The sequence below is a fragment of the Carcharodon carcharias genome, chromosome 9, assembly GCF_017639515.1.
Source record: "Carcharodon carcharias isolate sCarCar2 chromosome 9, sCarCar2.pri, whole genome shotgun sequence".
NCBI classification, from domain to species: Eukaryota; Metazoa; Chordata; class Chondrichthyes; order Lamniformes; family Lamnidae; genus Carcharodon; species Carcharodon carcharias.
Window position 1 is genome coordinate 172,169,517 of NC_054475.1, and position 22,326 is coordinate 172,191,842.

General features: G+C 45.3%; 1 protein-coding gene across 2 annotated transcripts in view; it reads right to left on the reverse strand.

The window, feature by feature from the left end:
- ints6l (integrator complex subunit 6 like) overlaps window positions 1–22,326 on the reverse strand; it is a 203,486-nt gene that overhangs the window by 142,680 nt on the left and 38,480 nt on the right. For both annotated transcript variants that reach the window (XR_005944042.1, XM_041195994.1), the window contains exon 3: window positions 15,843–15,992. Coding sequence is in view for 1 of the 2 variants with exons in the window: in XM_041195994.1 (XP_041051928.1) it covers window positions 15,843–15,992 (150 nt within the window). In the remaining variant the exon portion in view is untranslated. The remainder of the gene's footprint in view (window positions 1–15,842; window positions 15,993–22,326) is intronic.

Consider the following 22,326-nt stretch of genomic DNA (forward strand, 5'->3'; position numbering starts at 1 on the left):
AATCAATATGATAGAGGGCTTCACCCAGCAATTCTATTACCTGTATCACACCTTCAGCATTCTTACTGTAAGCTTCATAATGAATGATGGCAGCAAGCACCTTTCACCCAGTGTTCTGCAAGCTTTGTAGGCAAACGCACATGTTGGGGTAGCCTTGGTCTCTAAGAATTCCAGCCTCAAACTCCAGCCTATCCAGGTAGAATAGTGTAAGCACAGTGAACTGCTTTAAGATGAAGGTACAGAGACAACTCCCAGAATAGCAAGCAACATGGAGAAAAGCTGAACACTGATTTCATGGTAACCTTTTGTGTTGATGAAAGTGGTTTGGTTTCTGATGTAGAACTACTTATCGCCTATGATGTCCATGTCAAAGGTGGGAAGATTTAAACTGAATCAATTAAATTTAAATCTCCCCATCTGGCGGGATTCAAACTCATGTCTCCAGGGCATTAGCTCAGGCCTCTGGATTAATAGTCCAGTAAGGTTGCCACTATGCTACCATCCCCCTTGCTACGGTGAACTGTTATGCAATTCATTTCATCATTTGCAATAGTGAAAACAATGCTGTAATATTCAAGTTCAAATCTATTCATGTAAGTTGTGTGTGTCAGCCTCAATCCAGATGTGTCCATTCTTGTATAAATGTCAAATCTCAAATGAACAATCATTTTTGTTGCATTCCGTTCTTCTGCCCTCAAGAAACAAGATGCTGCTGTTCAACAAGTAGAGCCAAACAATTACAAAATCTAGATATGCTTTCAGCATGCAGGTAGTTCAGGAGTCCCCTGCGGTCCCGCTCGCAAATCGGTATTCCATTTTGGAGGCTGATGAGGGTGCTGGTTCCTCCAGGGAGTGCAGACAGAGCAAAGATTCTGACACCACAAGCAACCTGTCTGTACAGGAGGGGAGCAAGGGAGGAAGAGCAATAGTAAAAGGGGATTCTATAGTCAGGGGAACAGATAGGCGTTACTGTGGCCATCAACGTGACTCCAGGATGATACGTGGCCTCACTGATGCCAGGGTCCGGGATATCACTCAACGGCTACAAGGCATCCTGAAGAGGGAGGGTGATAAGGCAGAGGTCATGGTACATGTTGGTACTAATGACATAGGTAGAAAGAAGGATGAGGTCTTGCATTTAGAATTCAGGGAGTTAGGAAGTAGAATAAAAAGCAACACCCCTTGGGTTGTAATCTCTGGATTACTCCCAGTGCCACGTGCTAGCGAGCTCAGAAGTAGGAAAATAGCACAGATTAATACATGGTTTAAGAATTGGTGCAGGAGGGAGGGTTTTAGATTCCTGGATCACTGGAACCGTTTCTGGGGAAGGTGGGACCTATACAAGTAGGATGGTCTACATCTGAACAGGAGCTGGACTAATATCCTTGCAGGCGGGTTTGCTAGTGCTGTTGGGAGGAGTTTAAACTAATTCGGCAGGGGGAGGGGACACAATGTTAGCAGAATAGGGACACATCATAGTACAGTAAAACAATCAAGTCAGAGTGGGTACAGCTGCATTAAGTTTCAAGGGAGATGGCCTCTATTTAATGCCAGGAGTTTCACAGGTAAAATGGATGAGTTAAGGGTGAGGATTGACACGTGGAATTGTGATATAGTAGTCATCACTGAAACGTGGTTGAGGGAGGGGCAGGATTGGCAGCTCAACATTCCAGGATATAGAATCTTCAGGCGGGACAGGGGAGTGGGTAAAAGAGGAGGAGGCATTACATTATTATTTAAGGAGTCAATTACTGCAATAAGGAGAGATGATGTCTTGGAGGGGGTATCGAATGAAGCTTTGTGGGTAGAGTTTAGGAATAAAAAAGGGGCAGCACATTGTTAGGTGTTTATAATAGACCCCCCAGATAGACAGCGAGAAATTGAGGAGCAAATATGTGCACAATTTGCAGAGGTGTGTAAAAAAAAATAGGGTAATTATATTAGTTGATTTCAACTTTTCCAACATTAATTGGGATAGACATAGTGTTAAGGGCTTGGATGGGGTGGATTTCTTGAAATGTGTACAGAAGAACTTTCTAGGTCAATATGTAGAGGGTCCAACAACGGACGGCGCAGTGCTAGACCTAATTCTGAGGAATGAAGCCGGACAGGTGGCTGAGGTGGTGGTGGGAGAGCATTTTAGCGAAAGCGACTACAACATGGTACAGTTTAAGCTTGTTATGGACAAAGAAATAGACAATTTGCTAAAAATGTTTTGGACTGGGGGAGAGCTGATTTTAGTAAAATAAGGCAGGATCTGACCAAGATAGACTGGGAACACCTTTTTGTGGGGAAATCTAGAGGAGCAGTGGGGGGCATTCAAAAAGGAAATGGGCAGGGTACAGGCTCAACATGATCCCTCTAGGGTGATAGGAAGGAGTAACAAGCCCAGAGAATCATGGATGACCAGAGATATTCAGATTACGATGAGAAGGAAAAGAGAGGCACTTAGCAGGTACAAGGGAAGCTAATCAGCGGAGGCATTAGTGGAGAACAGAAAGTACAGGGTGGAGCTTAAGAAAGCAATTAGGAGAGCAAAGAGGAGATATGAGAAAGCTCTGGCTGGTAAAAGTAGGGAAAATCCCAAGATATTCTCTAAGACTGGGGGTCTGAAATGCATTTGTTTCAATGCTAGAAGTATAACAGGCAAGGTGGATGAGTTTAGAGCTTGGATTAGTACTCGGGACTATGACATTGTTGCTACTACAGAGACTTGGTTGAAGGATGGACAGGATTGGCAGATAAAAGTTCCAGGATTTAGATGTTTCAGGCAGGGATAGAGAGGGATGTAGAAGAGGTGGGGGAGTTGCACTGCTGGTTAAGGAGAATATCACAGCTGTACGACAGGAGCCTCAGAGGGCTCATGCAGCGAGGCAATATGGGTAGAGCTCCGGAATAGGAAGGGTGCAGTCACAATGTTGGGGGTTTACTATAGGCCTCCTAATTGCCAGCAGGAGATTGAGGAACAGTTATGTAGGCAGATTTTGGAAAGATGTAAAAGCAATAGGGGTTTTGTGGCGGGTGATTTTAACTCTCCCTGTACTGACTGGGAATCACTTAGTGCTCGGGGTTTAGATGGTGCAGAATTTGTAAGGTGCATCCAGGAGGGCTTCCTGAGACAATAAGTAGATAGTCCAACTAGGGAAGGTCAATACTGGACCTGGTATTAGGGAATGAACTCGGCCAAGTGGTCAAAGTTTCAGTAGGGGAGCATTTTGGGAAAAGTGACCATAATTCAGTAAGTTTCAAGGTACTGGTGAATAAGGATAACAGGAGTGCTCAGGTTAAGGTGCTTAATTGGGGGAAGGCTAATTATAACAATATTAGGCAGGTACTGAGGAATCTAGACTGGAGGCAGATGTTTGAGGGCAAATCAACAACTAATATGTCGGGGACTTTCAAACATCAGTTGATAAGAATTCAGGACCAGCATGTTCCTGCTAGAATGAAGGATAAGTATGGCAAGTTTCAGGAACCTTGGATAACGAAGGATATTGTGAGATTAGTCAAAAAGAAAGGGGAAGCATTCGTAAGGGCTAGAAGGCTGGGAACAGATGAAGCTCGTGGAGAATATAAAGAAAGTAGGAAGAAAATTAAGCAAGGAGTCAGGAGGGCTAAAAGGGGTCATGAAAGGTCATTGGCAACCAAGATTAAGGAAAATCCCAAGGCCTTTTACACAAATGTTAAAAGCAAGAAGGTAGCCAGGGAAAGGGTAGGCCTACTCAGGGGCAGAGGTGGGAATCTGTGTGTGGAGCTGGAAGAAATGGGAGAGATACTAAATGAGTACCTCTCATCAGCATTCACCAAAGAGAAGGGCTTAGCGGTCGATTTGTCTAGGGAAGAGTGTGTAGATAGCCTGGATCATGTTGAGATCAAAAAAGAGGTGTTAGGCGTCTTGAAGAATATTAACATAAAAGCGAAAAAGCTGCGGATGCTTGAAATCCAAGACAAAAACAAAAATACCTGGAAAAACTCAGTAGGTCCAGCAGCATCTGCAGAGAGGAACACAGTTAACAGTTAAGTCCATATAATTCTTAACAGAACTAAGTAAAAATAGAAAAGAGGTGAAATATAAGCTGGTTTAAAGGGGGGTGGGGTGGGACAGGTAGAACTGGAGAGAGAGCCAGTGATAGGTGGAAATAGCCAAAAGATGGCATAGATAAAAGGACAAAGAGGTGTTAAACGTGGTCATATTATCTAAGGAATGTGCTAATTAAGGGTAGAAAGCAGGACGAGCAAGGTACAGATAGCCCTAGTGGGGGTGGAGTGGGGGGAAGGAATCGAAATGGGCTAAAACGTAGAGATAAAACAATGGATAGAAATACACTTAAAAATAATGGAAATAGGTGGGAAAAGAAAAAATCTATATAAATTATTGGGGAAAAAAACTCACTGACACTTCCTCCTACCTCCCCCTGGACCATGACCCCACCACTGAACATCAAGCCATTGTTTCCAGGACTGTTACTGACCTCATCTCCTCTGGAGATCTTCCTTCCACAGCTTCCAACCTCATAGTCTCCCAACCTCAGACGGCCCACTTCTACCTCCTATCCAAAATCCACAAACAGGACTAACTCGGCAGACCGATCGTGTCATCCTGTTCCTAGCCCAAAGAACTCATTTCTTGCTATCTTGACTCCATTCTCTCTCCCCTTGTCCAGTCCCTTCCCACCTACATCCATGATGCCCCTGACACCCTACATCACATCAATAATTTCCAGTTCCCTGGCCCCAACCGCCTCCTCTTCACCATGAACATCCAATCACTCTACACCTCCATCTCCCACCGGGATGGTCTGATGTCTCTCCACTTCTTCCTCGAACAGAGGCCCGAACAATCCCCATCCACCACTACTCTCCTCCGTCTGGCTGAAATTGTTCTCACGCTGAACAATTTCTCCTTAAACTCCTCCCACTTCCTCCAAATAAAAGGTGTGGCTATGGGTACTCGCATGGGCCCCAGCTATGCCTGTCTCTTAATGGGGTATGTGGAACATTCCTTGTTCCAGTCCTACTCCGGCCCCCTCCCACAACTCTTTCTCCAGTACATCGATGATTGCTTCGGTGCTGCTTCATGCTCTCATCTGGACCTGGAAAAATTTATTAATTTTGCTTCCAATTTCCACCCCTCCATCATTTTCACATAGTCCATTTCTGACACTTCCCTTCCCTTCCTTGACCTCTCTGTCTCAATTTATGGTGACAGACTGTCCACCAATATCCATTACAAGCCTACCGACTCCCACAGCTACCTCGACTACAGCTCCTCAAGCCCCGCTTCCTGTAAGGACTCCATCCCATTCTCTCAGTTCCTTTGCCTCCGTCGCATCTGTTCTGATGATGCCACTTTCAAAAACAGTTCCTCTGACATGTCTTCCTTCTTCCTTAACCGAGGTTTTCCACCCACAGTGGTTGACAGGGCCCTCAACCGTGTCCGGCCCATCTCCCGCACATCCGCCCTCACATCTTCCTCTCCCTCCCAGAAACATGATAGAGTCCCCCTTGTCCTCACTTATCATCCCACCAGCCTCCATATTCAAAGGATCATCCTCCGCCATTTCCGCCAGCTCCAGCAAGATGCCACCACCAAACACATCTTCCCTTCACCAGCCCCCCGGCGGCATTCCGCAGGGATCGTTCCCTCCAGGACACCCTGGTCCACACCTCCATCACCGCCTAAACCTCCTCCTCCCACGGCACCTTCCCATGCAACCGCAGAAGGTGCAACACCTACCCCTTTACTTCCCTTCTCCTCACTGTCCAAGGGCCCAAACACTCCTTTCAAGTGAAGCAGCATTTCACTTGCACTTCCCTCAATTCAGTCTATTGCATTTGTTGCTCCCAATGCAGTTTCCTCTACATTGGAGAGACCAAACGCAGACTGGGTGACCGCTCTGCAGAAGACCTTCGGTCTGTCCACAAGCATGACCCAGACCTCCCTGTCTCTTGACATTTCAACACTTCACCCTGCTCTCATGCCCACATGTCTGTCCTTGGCCTGCTGCATTGTTCCAGTGAAGCTCAACGCAAACTGGAGGAACAGCATCTCATCTTCCAACTAAGCACTTTACAGCCTTCTGGACTGAATATTGAGTTCAACAATTTTAGATCATGAACTCTCTCCTCCATCCCCACCCCCTTTCCGATCCCCCCTTTTTGCCATAATTGAGATAGGTTTTTCTTTTCCCACCTATTTCCATTATTTTTAAATGTATTTCCATCCATTGTTTTATCTCTACCTTTTAGCCCATTTCAATTCCTTCCCCTCACTCCACCCCCACTAGGGCTAACTCCACCTTGGGTGTCCTGCTTTCTACCCTTAATTAGCACATTCCTTAGATAATATCACCAACTTCAACACCTCTTTGTCCTTTTGTCTATGACATCTTTTGGCTTTCTCCACCTATCACTGGCCCTCTATCCAGCTCTACCTGTCCCACGCACCCCCCCCCCCCCCCAAAACCAGCTTATATTTCACCTCTTTTCTATTTTTACTTAGTTCTGTTGAAGAGTCATTCGGACTTGAAACGTTAACCATGTTCCTCTCCGCAGATGCTGCCAGACCTGCTGAGTTTTTCCAGGTTTTTTTTTGAAGAATATTAAGGTGGCTAACTCCCCAGGGCCAGATGGTATCCACCCCAGAGTACTGAGGGACGCAAGGGAAGAGATTGCTGGGACCTTGACGGAAATTTTTGTATCCTCACTGGCTACGGGTGAGGTCCCAGAGGACTGGAGAATGGCCAATGTTGTTCGATTGTTTAAGAGTAGCAGGGATAATCCAGGAAATTACAGGCCGGTGAGCCTTACGTCAGTGGTAGGGAAATTATTGGAGAACATCCTTCGTGACAGGATTTACTACCATTTGGAAGCAAATGGGCGTATTAGTGTGAAGCAGCATGGTTTTGTGAAGGGGAGGTCGTGGTTCACTAATTTGATTAAGTTTTTTGAGGAAGTGACAAAGATGATCGACGATGGAAGAGCAGTGGATGTTATATACATGGATTTCAGTAAGGCCTTTGACAAGGTCCCTCATGGCAGACTGGTACAGAAGGTAAAGTCGCACGAGATCAGAGGTGAGCTGGCAAGATGGATGCAGAATTGGCTTGGTCATAGAAGAAAGAGGGTAGCAGTGGAAGGGTGCTTTTCTGAATGGAGAGCTGTGACTAGTGGTGTTCTGCAGGGATCAGTGCTGGGACCTTTGCTGTTTGTAGTATACATAAATGATTTGGAGGAAAATGTAACTAGGCTAATTAGTAAGTTTGCAGACAACACTAAGGTTGGAGGAGTTGCAGATAGTGAAGAGGATTGTCAAAGGATACAACGGGATATAGATCAGTTGGAGACTTGGGCGGAGAAATGGCAGATGGAGATTAATCCGGACAAATGCGAGGTAATGCATTTTGGAAGGTCTAATACAGGTAGGAATTATACAGTAAATGGCAGAACCCTTAAGTGCATCGACGGGCAGAGGGATCTGGGTGTACAGGTCCACAGGTCACTGAAAGTGGCAACGCAGGCGGATAAAGTAGTCAGGCAGGCATATGGCATGCTTGCCTTCATTGGCAGGGGTATTGATATAAAAGCTGGGAAGTCATGCTGCACCTGTATAGAGCCTTGGTTAGGCCACACTTGGAATATTGCGTGCAATTCTGGTCGCCACATTACCAGAAGGATATGGAGGTGGTGGAGAGGGTGCAGAGGAGGTTTACCAGGATGCTGCCTGGCCTGGAGGTTATTAGCTATGAGGAGAGGTTGGAGAAACTCGGATTGTTCTCACTAGAGCGACGGAGATTGAGGGGCGACTTGATAGAAGTTTACAAAATTATGATGGGCATGGACAGAGTAAATAGTCAGAAGCTTTTTCCCAGGGTAGAAGAGTCAATTAGTAGGGGGCATAGATTTAAGGTGACAGGAGAAAACTTTAGATGAGATGTGCAGGGCAAGTTTTTTTACATAGAGGGTTGAGTGTGTCTGCAATTCGCTGCCAGAGGAGGTGGTGGATGCAGGTACGATAGTGGTGTTTAACAGGCAGCTTGTCAAATAAATGATTAGGATGGGAATAGAGGGATACGGACCCCGGAAGTGCAAAATGTTTTAGTTTGACAGGCAATATGATCGGCGCAGGCTTGGAGAGCCGAAGGGCCTGTTCCTGTGCTGTACTTTTCTTTGTTCTTCAGTATATCAATGGGAAGAGGATAACCAAGGAAAGATTAGGACCCATATAAGGGACTAAGGGCCAATCAATGGGCAGAGCCAGAGGACATCGGTAGAGTGTTGAATGAATACTTAACATCCGTCTTCACCCAAGAGAATGAAGATGAAGGTATCGAACTCGGGGAGAGAGACTGCGAGGTTCTTGAGCAAATTGAGATAGGGAGTGACAAATTGATATGGGGAGGTTTTGACAGGCTTAAAAGTGGACAAATCTCCAGGTCCGGATGATTTGTGTCCCAGACTGCTGAGGGAGACAAGGGAGGAGATTGCAGGGGCTCTGACCCAAATTTTTTATTCCTCTCTGGCCATGGGGGAGGTGCCAGAAGACTGGAGAACAGTTAATGTGGTTCCACTATTTAAGAAGGGTTGTAGAGATAAGGCAGGGAACTGCAGGCCAGTGAGTCTCACGTCAGTGGCAGGGAAACTACCGGAGAAAATTCTGAAGGAGAGAATCTATCTCCACTTGGAGAGGCAAGGTTTGATCAGGGATAGTCAGCATGGCTTTGTCAGAGGGAGGTCATGCCTAACAAATTTGATTGAATTTTTTGAAGAGGCGACCAGGTGTGTAGATGAGGGTAGTGCAGTTGATGTAGTTTATAAGGATTTCAGCAAAGCCTTTGACAAGGTCCCACATGGGAGACTTATAAAGAAGGCCAATGCACATGGGGTACAGGGTAATTTATTAAGGTGGATTCAAAATTGGCTTAGTTACAGGCAATAGTGAGTGATGACAGAAGGATGCTTTAGTGACTGTAAGCCAGTGTCCAGTGGCATACCACAGGGATCTGTGCTGGGTCCCCTATTATTTGCCATTTATATAAACGACATAGATGACTACGTGGGGGGTAGGATTAGTAAGTTTGCAGATGACACAAAGATTGGCCGGGTGGTTAACAGTGAGGTTGAGTGTCTTGCGCTACAGGAAGATATAGACTGGATGGTCAAATGGGCAGATAAGTGGCAGATGGAATTTAACCCTGAAAAGTGTGAGGTGATACACTTTGGAAGAAGTAATTTGACAAGGAAGTATTCAATGAACTGCTTGACACTTGGAAGTTCTGAGGAACAAAGGGAACTTAGCGTGTGTGTCTATAGATCTCTGAAGGCAGAGGGGCACATTGGTGGGGTGGTGAAAAAGGCATGTGAGACACTTGCCTTTATCAGTCAAGGCATAGATTACAAAAGTAGGGAGGTCATGTTGGAGTTGTATAGAACCTTAGTGAGGCCACAACTGGAGTACTGTGTGCAGTTCTCGTCGCCACATTATAGAAGGATGTGATTGCACTGGACAGGATGCAAAGGAGCTTCACCAGGATGTTGCCTGGGATGAAACATTTAAGTTATGAAGAAAGGTTGGATAGACTTGGGTTGTTTTCGTTGGAGCAGAGAAGACTGAGGGGCAACCTGATTGAGGTGTACAAGATTATGAGGGGCAGGGACAGGGTGGATAGGCAGCTGTTCCCCTTAGTTGAAGGGTCAGTCACAAGGGGACACCAGTTCAAGGTGAGGGCAGGAGGTTTAGAGGGGATGTAAGGAAAAACTTTTTTACCCAGAGGGTGGTGACGGTCTGGAATGCACTGCCTGGGAGGGTGGTGGAGGCGGGTTGCCTCACATCCTTTAAAAAGCACCTGGATGAGCACTTGACATGTCATAACATTCAAGGCTATGGGCCAAGAGCTGGTAAATGGGATTTGGTAGGTAGGTCAGGTGTTTCTCATGTGTCGGTGCAGACTCGATGGGCCAAAGGGCCTCTTCTGCACTCTATGATTCTGTGAACAATAAGTAGCCTCTATATGAAGCTCAGGACCACAGACAGTACTTGAACAACAACCTTAAAAGGACAGGGCAAGTTTTATCTTTATTATTCTTTCATAGGGTGTGGGCGTCACTGGCTGGGCCAGCATTTATTGCACATCCCTCGTTGCCCTTGAGGAGGTGGTGGTGAGCTGCCTTCTTGAACCACTGCAGTCTATGTAGCATAGGTACACCCACAGTGCTGTTAGGGAAGGAGTTCCAGTGTTTTGACCCAGCGACACTGAAGGAACAGCGATATATTTCCAAGTCAGGATGGTGAGTGACTTGGAGGGGGATTTGCAGGTGGTGGCATTCCCATCTATCTGCTGCCCCTGTTCTTCCATGCGGTAGAGGTGTCGAGTTTGGAAAGCACAGTCAAAGGAGCCTCCATTGAATTGCTGCAATGCATCTTGCAGATGGTACACATTAGCATGCTGTCCACCAGAACCAGGCTACAGACTGGCCAAGGGCAAGTGAAGATCATCTAAAATCCCTTTCAACTCTTCAGGCAGTCCTAAATTGTGGTATTTCTTCAGCAAAAACAACACTTACCAAATAAAATTAGTTTGCGCACTGAAACACATCTGGTACTCTGAATATTTTTTAGAACTCCATGACAGTAAGCATTGTAAAATGCAATTGTATTATTTGCAGATTTTCCATCACGCTAAAGGGAATGACCATTTGCCCGAGGATGAACATACTTTCTCATCACTGAAAGCATAAAATCAATTCATGTCAGTGACCTCAAAATCTTATTCAATAATCTCTACCTTTTGATTCGCCAATAACCAACAGTACAAAAGCTGGACAGCTAGTGATCAAGCGGAAGAACAGGTTAAAGGAAATGATAGTGGAAGGGATAGTGCTAACTTCTGACAGTAGCTTTCCCTTATAGATTAATCACTCAAACAAACCCTGGAGCTGCACTCAGATGTTACCCATTTCTTGCTGATGAATATTTAGCAGTTAAAATTAGAACCATAGAAAAGTTAGAGCACAGAAAGAGGGCATTCAGCCCATCATGTCTGCACTGGCCAAGAAAGAAAAAATAAGAAAACTAGTTGCCCATTTTAATCCCACCTTCCAGCACTGGCCCATATCGTTGCAGGTTGCAGCACTTTAGATGCAGATCCAGGTACCTTTTGAAATGAGGTGAGTGTTTCTGCCTCCACCACCAAACCAGGCAGTGAATTCCAAACACCCACCATCCGCTGGGTGAAGAAGTTTTTCCTCATGACCCCTCTAATCCTTCTACCAATCACCTTAAATCTGTGCCCCTGGTAATTGACCTCTCTGCCAGGGGAAACAGGGCATCCCTGTCTACTCCATCTGGGCCTCTCATGATCTTGTACACCTCAATCCTCCTCAGTTCCAAGGAGAGCAAACTCAGCCTATCTAAGCTTTCCAAAGCTGCAATTTTCAAGCCCTAGCTGCATTCTGTAAATCTCCTTTGTACTTTCTCCAGAGCAATTATGTCCTTCCTGTAATGTGGCGACCAGGACTGTATACAAAATTCCAACTTTGGCCTCACCAGCATTTTATACAGTTCCATCATTACATCACAAAAACAGAATTACCTGGAAAAACTCAGCAGGTCTGGCAGCATCGGCGGAGAAGAAAAGAGTTGACGTTTCGAGTCCTCATGACCCTTCGACAGAACTTGAGTTCGAGTCCAGGAAAGAGCTGAAATATAAGCTGGTTTAAGGTGTGTGTGTGGGGGGCGGAGAGATAGAGAGACAGAGAGGTGGAGGGGGTTGGTGTGGTTGTAGCGACAAACAAGCAGTGATAGAAGCAGATCATCAAAAGATGTCAACAACAATAGTACAATAGAACACATAGGTGTTAAAGTTAAAGTTGGTGATATTATCTAAACGAATGTGCTAATTAAGAATGGATGGTAGGGCACTCAAGGTATAGCTCTAGTGGTTTTTTTTTATTTTATATAATGGAAATAGGTGGGAAAAGGAAAATCTTTATAATTTATTGGGAAAAAAAAGAAGGGGGAAACAGAAAGGGGGTGGGGATGGGGGAGGGGACTCACGACCTAAAGTTGTTGAATTCAATATTCAGTCCGGAAGGCTGTAAAGTCCCTAGTCGGAAGATGAGGTGTTGTTCCTCCAGTTTGCGTTGGGCTTCACTGGAACAATGCAGCAATCCAAGGACAGACATGTGGGCAAGAGAGCAGGGTGGAGTGTTAAAATGGCAAGCGACAGGGAGGTTTGGGTCATTCTTGCGGACACACCGCAGGTGTTCTGCAAAGCGGTCGCCCAGTTTACGTTTGGTCTCTCCAATGTAGAGGAGACCACATTGGGAGCAACGAATGCAGTAGACTAAGTTGGGGGAAATGCAAGTGAAATGCTGCTTCACTTGAAAGGAGTGTTTGGGTCCTTGGACGGTGAGGAGAGAGGAAGTGAAGGGGCAGGTGTTGCATCTTTTGCGTGGGCAAGGGGTTGTGCCATAGGAGGGGGTTGAGGAGTAGGGGGTGATGGAGGCGTGGACCAGGGTGTCCCGGAGGGAGCGATCCCTACGGAATGCCGATAAGGGGGGTGAAGGGAAGATGTGTTTGGTAGTGGCATCATGCTGGAGTTGGCGGAAATGGCGGAGGATGATCCTTTGAATGCGGAGGCTGGTGGGGTGATAAGTGAGGACAAGGGGGACCCTATCATGTTTCTGGGAGGGAGGAGAAGGAGTGAGGGCGGATGCGCGGGAGATGGGCCGGACACAGTTGAGGGCCCTGTCAACGACCGTGGGTGGAAAACCTCGGTTAAGGAAGAAGGAGGACATGTCAGAGGAACTGTTTTTGAATGTAGCATCATCGGAACAGATGCGACGGAGGCGAAGGAACTGAGAGAATGGGATGGAGTCCTTACAGGAAGTGGGGTGTGAGGAGCTGTAGTCTAGATAGCTGTGGGTGTCGGTGGGTTTGTAATGGATATTGGTGGACAGTCTATCACCAGAGATTGAGACAGAGAGGTCAAGGAAGGGAAGGGAAGTGTCAGAGATGGACCACGTGAAAATGATGGAGGGGTGGAGATTGGAAGCAAAATTAATAAATTTTTCCAAGTCCTGACGAGAGCATGAAGCAGCACCGAAATAATCATCGATGTACAGGAGAAAGAGTTGTGGAAGGGGGCCGGAGTAGGACTGCAACAAGGAATGTTCCACATACCCCATAAAGAGACAGGCATAGCTGGGGCCCATGCGGGTACCCATAGCCACACCTTTTATTTGGAGGAAGTGAGAGGAGTTGAAGGAGAAATTGTTCAGCGTGAGAACAAGTTCAGCCAGACGGAGGAGAGTAGTGGTGGATGGGGATTGTTCGGGCCTCTGTTCGAGGAAGAAGCTAAGGGCCCTCAGACCATCCTGGTGGGGGATGGAGGTGTAGAGGGATTGGACGTCCATGGTGAAGAGGAAGCGGTAGGGGCCAGGGAACTGGAAATTGTTGATGTGACGTAAGGTGTCAGAGGAATCACGGATGTAGGTGGGAAGGGACTGGACAAGGGGAGAGAGAAGGGAGTCAAGATAACGAGAAATGAGTTCTGTGGGGCAGGAGCAAGCTGAGACGATCGGTCTACCGGGGCAGTTCTGTTTGTGGATTTTGGGTAGGAGATAGAAGCGGGCCGTCCGAGGTTGGGCGACTATCAGGTTGGAAGCTGTGGGAGGGAGATCCCCAGAGGAGATGAGGTCAGTGACAGTCCTGGAAACAATGGCTTGATGTTCAGTGGTGGGGTCATGGTCCAGGGAGAGGTAGGAGGAAGTGTCTGCGAGTTGACGCTCAGCCTCCGCGTGGTAGAGGTCAGTGCGCCAGACAACAACAGCACCACCCTTGTCAGCGGGTTTGATGACAATGTCAGGGTTGGACCTGAGAGAATGGAGTGCAGTAAGTTCAGAGAGAGACAGGTTAGAATGGGTTAGAGGAGCAGAGAAATTGAGACGACTAATGTCGCGCCGACAGTTCTCAATGAAAAGATCGAGAGAAGGTAAGAATCCAGAGGGAGGGGTCCAGGTGGAGGGAGAATATTGAAGATGGGTAAAAGGATCCGTTGAACTGGGAGAGGACTCCTGCCCAAAGAAGTGAGCCCGGAGACGAAGACGGCGGAAGAAGAGTTCAGTATCATGCCGAGCCCGAAATTCATTGAGGTGAGGGCGTAAGGGTATGAAACTAAGTCCTTTGCTGAGCACTGAACGTTCAGCATCGGAGAGGGGAAGGTCAGGGGGTATAGTGAATACACGGCTGGGGTTGGGATTGGAAGATGGGGTGGGGACGGAGGGACAGGCAGGGGTGGAGGGTCCTAGATGGGTGTTGGTGTCGATGAGTTGTTGGAGCTTGCGTTCCTTAGCACTTGAGAGAAAGAGAAAAAGTTTCTTGTTGAGGCGTCGGATGAGCCGAAGGATAAAATGAAACTGGGGGCACGCGCAGCTTTGAAAAAGGGTACGGCGGTGCTGCTGGAGGGAGAGGTCGAGTGTGTTCATATGGCGGCGCATGGCACTGAGAGTGGATTTCAGAATGTGACGGGAACAGCAGTCCGAGAAACGTTTTATGTCCCGGAGATACCTGTAATCCTGGGTGGGTTCGAAACATGAGGGGTGGAATTTCAGTTGAAATCCATGTGGGGTAAGTCGGAGACGGAGACAGTCACTGAGAAAGGAGATATGGCTGTGAAAGCGGGTTTTAGTAAACACCTTGTCAAACACTAGGAGAGAAATGGAAAGCAATGATCATTACATCCCTGCTTTTGTATTCAAAGCTTCGCCCAATAAAGGAAAGCATTCCATTTGCTTTCTTTACCACTTTACCTGCCTGTCCTGCCAGCTTTAGGGACCTGTGGACACACACACCAAGGTCTCTCACTTCCTCTATCCCTCCTAATATCCTCCCATTTATTCCCTAGCTTTGTTTGTGCTCCCCAAATGCATTACCTCATACTTCTCTGGATTGAATTCCATCTGCCACTTTTCCACCCAAACCATCAATATCATTCTGGAGACAACAGCTACCCTTTTCGGTATCAACTATACGGCCAATTTTTGTGTCATCTGCAAATTTCCCAATCACGCCACCACATTTAAGTCCAAATCATTAATATACACAACAAACAGAAAGGGACCCAACACTGAGCCTTGTGGAACACCACTGGAAACCATTATCCATTCACAAAAAACATCCATCAACCGCTAGCCTTCGTTTCCTGTCGCTAATCTATTTCTAACATCTACTCTTTCACTGCCGGCACTTTCTATACGTGGAAAGTGTTGTCAAAAATAATCTGTGCAAACAACTGTTGCACTCTTATGTGGAACAAACTACGTCTGAAAGTTGCCACGAAAACATAGGAATATGTCAAAAAGTCCAGAAATCTCTCAGTTGGTAGAGAAGATCTTCTGACTTTATACGATGTTGAGAGCTCTGCGCCATTTACACCACTGGCCATCAGCCAGAAAGAGATTTTGTACTCAGTAATATCACTGATCCAGGGTTTCCTTTCTGCAATGTTCAGGTTATTCACCACCTTGTATACAACACTGGGTTACAAGTTTAGTGCATGTTATACAGCAACTAAATTTTGATGATGTGCCACTCAGTGAAAATATTTTATTTATAATTGGGCTGTAGGACCATTCCATTTCATTCCATTTCAGAATGGAATGAAATATCAATTATCAATTTTTTAAATCCTCAATCTCAAGAAAAGGCTTTATTTGAAAAAGTGCATTTTATCTTTAAACACCACAAATGTCACAGACAACAATTACAAAAACAACTCAGTTACTAACTGAAGGGGTAAAAGCAACCAGGGGATTTTTTAAAAATGCCTAATTGTGCTTACCTGACCATAATTATCTATTCCAGAAACCAAACGGTTCAGATTTAACAAATCGAAGGATGTCCGCAGAGCTTGCCCGAGTGTGGTGAGGCCTGTTGCCTGAAGATTCTTCAGCTCGTTCATGAAAGTCGCATGGTTTTCTTTCCAGCCAGCCTGCAAAATAATGACATCATCTAATGGTTATTGGACATGTTCTTACATTTAATCACTATAATGTGAAATTCAGTAAGGAACAATCTTTTCTGAGGCTTTATCTGATGGTAAATCAACTTTGTCCTAAATTATAATACCAATGAAAACTTTTCTCGTTACATAGCTTGAATTCTTCTGACAATTACACCTATTCTAAAAGATGCTCAATTCAAAATCATGTTGCCAAAACTTTAAATCCAACTCTTACCAAGGAGTTTTTCTTTAAACAAGCCAAACAGCAGGTTGCAGCACAAATGGAAGGTTTGAGTCAGAGGGACAAAAACAGGAGTTATAAAAAGATATTGCCATAAGTTAAGACTCAGATTTATTGTGCTGATCTATCTGGAAGTCTAAAGATCTGTCCACTAGCAGGAAATCTGGCTCCAATATTACTGTGCAAATGATATCACAGGAACTTCTCTAGCACACTCAACTGGGAGGGGGCCACCTTTAACAACGCTGAATGTTGCCAAAAGGAGGAATATGCTGCAAAACTTTTGATCTTGCACTCAGAACAAAAGCAAGAATGCCAACTTTCAAAAGATCACAACAATTTATACTACAGGAGAAAAAGGGTGCTGATTGGCTGACAAGTCTACTCTGATTGGCTGAGGCATTGCCATGGAGAAAACACCAGAAAGCAACTGCACACCATGTTTTGTTTAATTCATAAAAGACACAATCCTTAAATATGTTCCTTTTGTCTGTAAAGCGGAGCTCCCCACGTATGAACATGTGCAGCTAAATTTGTACAGGTTAAGTGACGTGGATACAAATTTGCCAGATGGCATATGGGAAAATATGAACCTTTCCACTTTAGCAGGAAGACTAGGAAAGCAGCATATTATTTAAGACAAAGATAGATTGGTAAGGGGATCAAAGGTTACGGGGAGAAGGCGGGAGAATGGGGTTGAGAAACTTATCAGCCATGATTGAATGGAGAAGCAAACTCGATGGGCCAAATGGCCTAATTTCTGCTTATGGTAATATTTAAATGGAGAGAGATTGCAGAACTCTGAGGTACAGAGGGATCTGGGTGCCCTGATACATGAATCACAAGTTAGTATGCAGGTACAGCAAGTGATTAGGAAATGTAATGTTGCCATTTAGTGCAAAGGGAATAGATTACAAAAGTAGTGGATTGTTGCTCCAGCTGTTCAAGGCCCAGTGATACCGCATCTGGAGCTGTGTACACATTTTTGGTCTCCTTACTTAAGTACATAAACTGCATTAGAAGCTGTTCGGAGAAGGTTCGCTTGACTGATGCCCGGGATGAAGGAGTTAGTGTAAGCTTGGGCCTATACTCACTGGAATTTAGACAAATGAGAGGACATCTTACTGAAACATATAAGATCCTGAGGGAACTTGACAGAGTGGTTGCTGAGAGGTTGTGTACATCCTTCTAGACTCCCCATTGCAGGGTCGTCTAGAGCTAAGGAACACACGGTTTAAAAATTAGGGGTCTCCCATTTAAAACGGAGATGAGAAGAACTGTTTTCTCTCAGACAGTCGTCGGTCTGTGGAATTCTCTTCCAGAGAGCAGTGGAGGCTGGGTCGTTGAATGTATTCGAGGCAGAGTTAGGTAAATTTTTGATCGACAAAGGAGTCAAGGGTTGTGTGTGGCAGGTTAAGAAAGTGGAGTTGAAGCCACAATGCGGTCAGCTATGATCTTAGCAAATGGTGGAGAAGGCTCGAGGCTGAATGGCCTACTCATGCTCCTAATTCTTGGGTTCGTGTTCACCCGCCTCCCTTGAGAGGCTTCAGCTGTCTCAGCCCTACTTTCAGCAATTCATTCCTTTATTACTCTCTTTGCACCCTCATTAGCCCCCCTCACCCCCAACCTCATTTCTTTAACCAAGCTTTTAGTCACCTTCCTTATTACTGTTTCCCAGCTAGTTCCACCTCAGGTGGATGATATGAAAGGTGCAGTATAAATGTGAATTAATGTTGCTGTCCTTTGCTGGCAAGAGATTTGTGCCTGGACAATAAGGAATCTTTAAGATATGTCAAAGGTTTTCTGCCATCTACACTTCCCTTTAAAAGGTTGGTGTAGTTTAAATTATAGAGATGATTAAGTTGAATATGATTGAAGCAAGAACTTCTGAAACTCCTTTAACTCCTACATTACATCTCAGTCCTTGCAAACCTTTAATGTTTCTTTGTAATAAAGAGATTGGAGATTTTGATTAAAAGTCACGCGGTTGTCACAAGGCTCCTTAAATCCTAACAGGCCAATCGTGTTATTGCCTCCATTGCACATGATCTGATATGCTTCAACACTGGTGCAGTATATCATTAACACAATTACAGCTCAAGAGAGATTCATATTAATTGAGGCAGACTTTACTATACGGAACAGACTACAGAAGAGTTTCCTTATCCCTTAGTGGTACAAACAAGTTCTGTCCCTTATTACAAAACCCTCAACTTTAGAAGTAGTGAAAGATTGAGGAAAAGGTAAATACCTCACATGCAGCAAGACTCACACTAATGTACTTCACTGAAATCCTAGCAACAACCTGGCAGCAAGTGTCATTAACTTTATTTGACATTTACAGATCTGGAACATGTTCAGATGTAGACATAAAAGCAAAGAACTGCAGATGCTGGAAATCCAAAGCAAAAACAAAAAGAAAAATAGCTGGAAAAACTCAGCAGGTCTGGCAGCATCGGTGGAGAGGAGCACAGTTGATGTTTCGAGTCCTCATGACCCTTCAGAAACTTAGAGAAATTGTGAACAATATTTCACTGTCCTTCCTCAGAATTTTAGCAAGGGTAAATGCCATCATGTATAACAGTCTCAAACAAAGTGACCAAGAAATAATTTCTGTGCATCACTGGAAAGAAATGTTTAGAATACTCCCATATGAAGTTTCAAAAAATTCTATCTGGTTGTGTGAGAGTTCTGCATCCCTGACTGAAACATTACCGTTTCTAAACACCAAGTCAACAGTTCAACATGTTAGTTTTGGTGTTCCCCAACAGATTTAAAATGTCAGCATGAATCCACTTTGCTCCTAAAACTAGATGTAGTTTCAAGATAAACTGCTGCGTCTGCACAATGAATGTAATTAATGCTTCCCTAGCATAATTAAGCATGCTTGTTCCCTATAATTGTTACTTTTTCCAATCTTTAAGATAAAGTGCACTATGAATGTCCAAGTGGGCCATCCACTGGTGCAGCAGGAGAATCATAATCTTTTCATCCATTTGCCAAGTGGTGTTTCCCATGCACCTGTGCTGGTATCTGCTCTCATAATTCAATTACTTGGATGAAAGCCCACCCTACGTGAGTTGTAAATCCAAGTTTACAGGTGGCTCTTATCTTGGACTTACACTAAGTTGTGTAGATAGGAGCAAGACGTTTCAAAGGGACATAGACTAACTATGCAGGGCGCACTGGTTGAAAAAGCTCAATCCGAACAGGCGCAAGGTCAAAGGTGTGAGTGGCTGGATCTGAGAAAGACAATTAGAACATTTTCTTTAGGGTCAGAAACAAAGGAGCATAGAGATTGTTGCGAATACCAGTCACCGAATGCTCGTGGACAGGTATGAAAAGTAATCAAAGCAGCTAACAGAATGTTGGCCTCTCTCGCAAAAGGCCAGCATTTATTGCCATCCCTAATTACCCTTAAGGTGGTGGTGAGCTACCTTCATAAATCATTGCAGTCTCTGTGGTGCAGATGCACCCACAGTGCTGTTATGAAGGGAGTTCCAGGATTTTGACCCAGCAACAGTGAAGGAACAGCAATATATTTCCAAGTCAGGATGGTGAGTGACTTGGAGGGGAACTCCCAGGGGGTGGTATTCCCATTTATCTGCTGCTCTTGTACTTCTAGATGGTAGTGGTCATGGGTTTGGAAGGTGCTGTCGAAGGAGCCTTGGTGAGTTCCTGCAGTGCACCTTGTAGATGGTACACACTGCTGTTATTGTACGTTGGTGGTGGAGGGAGTGAACATTTGTGGATGTGGTGACAATCAAGCGGGCTGCTTTGTCCTGGACAGTGGCAAGCTTCTTTAGTGTTGTGGGAGCTGCACTCATCCAGGCAAGTGGGGAGTATTCCATCACACTCCTGACTTGTGCCTTGTAGATGGTAGACAGGTTTTGGCAAGTCAGGAGGTGAGTTACTCGGTGCAGGATTCCTAACCTCTGACTTGCTCTTGTAGCCACTGTATTTATATGGCCTGTCCAGTTCACGTTCTGGTCAATGGTAACCCCCAGGATGTTGGTAGTGGGGAACTCAGTGCTGGTAATGTCATTAAACATCAAGGGGCAATGCTTGGACTCTCTTGTTGGAGATGGTCATTACATGGCACTTGTGTGGCACGAATGTTACTTGCCACTTGCCAACTCAAGCCTGGATATTGTCCAGGTCATGCTGCATTTGGACATGGATTGCTTCAGTATCTGAGGAGTCGTGAATGGTGCTGAACATTGTGCAATCACCAGTGAACATCCCCACTTCTGACCTTATGATGGAAGGAAGGTCATTGATGAAGCAGCTGAAGATGGTTATTTACCCTACGCCAATATGAACATGGCTCAAGTAGTAATCCAGAGATTATTACTTTTGTGGCTGTGCTTTCTAATTTAGCCCCGAGCCTCTCGTAGTCCCTCAGCAGAACCTCTTTCCTAGTACTACCTATGTTGTTGGTGCCTACATGGACCACGACAACTGGATCCTTCTCCTTCCACTCCAAGTTCCTCTCCAGCCCAGAATAGATTCCTTAACGTTGGCACCAGGTAGGCAACACAGCTTTTGGGACTCTGTCTTTGCTGCAGAGTTCAGAATATGTTCCCCTATGTTATTTCCTATTACTACTACATTTCTCTTTTCTTCCCCCCAACTTGAACGGCACTCTGTACCACAGTGCTGATGTCAGTTCGCTCATCCTCCCTGCAGTCTGTGCCCTCATCCACATCAGGAGCAAGAACCTCGTACCTACTGCACAAGGGCACTGGCTGAAGGTCCTCCAAAGCTAAATTCTGGATCCCCATACCTTTCTCACTCGCAGTCACACCATCCTGCTCCTGACCACAGTCCAAATTTGGTTTAATTAATCTAATGGGTGTAACTGTGTCCTGAAACAGTGTCCAAGTCACTCTCCCCCTCACTGATGTATCCCAATGTCTGCAGCTCGGACTCCAGCTCATCAACTCTGAGCCAAAGTTCCTAGAGCAGCCAACACTTGCTGCAGATGTGGTCACCGTGGGTCGCACCGTCGTCCACCAGCTCCCACATACTGTAGCTGCAACACATCACCTAACCAGCCATCTCTATTCTATTTAATTAATTAATTTGGGTGTTAAATATTTTAGAAGTGAATTTTTTAACTGTAACTCTTCAGCTGTAATAACGTCTCCTGATTTAAACCACTTGGCCAATAAAAAAAGACACGGAAGAGATAACAACCAATCACCTACATGTTTTCCAATGATGTCACACTTCAGCTGACAGGTTGAAGGGGCTCCCGACCGCCAGTTTTTATCTCCCACCGCCGCTGCACTTCTCACACAGGCCCGCTCTGTGTGCTGAACTCCTGGCTCTCTCCTCGCTGTTTTAAACCAAACTCCCAGCTCTCTCCTTGCTATTTTAAACCGAACTCCTGGTTCTCCTCTGGCTGTTTTAAACCGAACTCCCGGCTCTCCTCTCGCTGTTTTAAACTGAACCCCCGGCTCTCTCCTCGCTGTTTTAAACTGAACTCCCGGCTCTCTCTTCGCTGTTTTAAATTGAACTCCCGGCTCTCTCTTCGCTGTTAGAATAGATCCTAACTTTTATTTTTTGTTTAGAAACATGGAGAGTAGCTACTGAACAGTCATAGAGTCAGCTGATGAACTTTTAACAAAAGAATAAAACATTTATCAAACAAGAAAAGATGAACTATATTACAAAAGTCCTTCACCCACAACTAAACCTTTACGGATATATACAGATTCGTAAGGATAACAAGTTACAAAAGCTATTTTATACTCTGATGTTCACAGTGAATACACAGTCCATGTAAACCAATTGGCGACCTGTGGTGAAACACACCACACTCTGAATCCAAGTGACAGATGCCACCCCAAACAAATGCTATGGATCTCTCATCAACTGCTGCCAGACATTTGTCACACCGTGAGTCAACCAGTCTCACTAAACTCCATTTTTTAAACCAGGGTTTCCAATCTCCACTCTCAAAGAACTTGCTTTGGAATCATCTCCCAAATAACGCTTTCTCTCGGACACCTTCCACAAGGTTCTAGCCGTGTGTATTCAAGCTTCCTTCTACCCACTCTTTCTCAAATGCTAAGC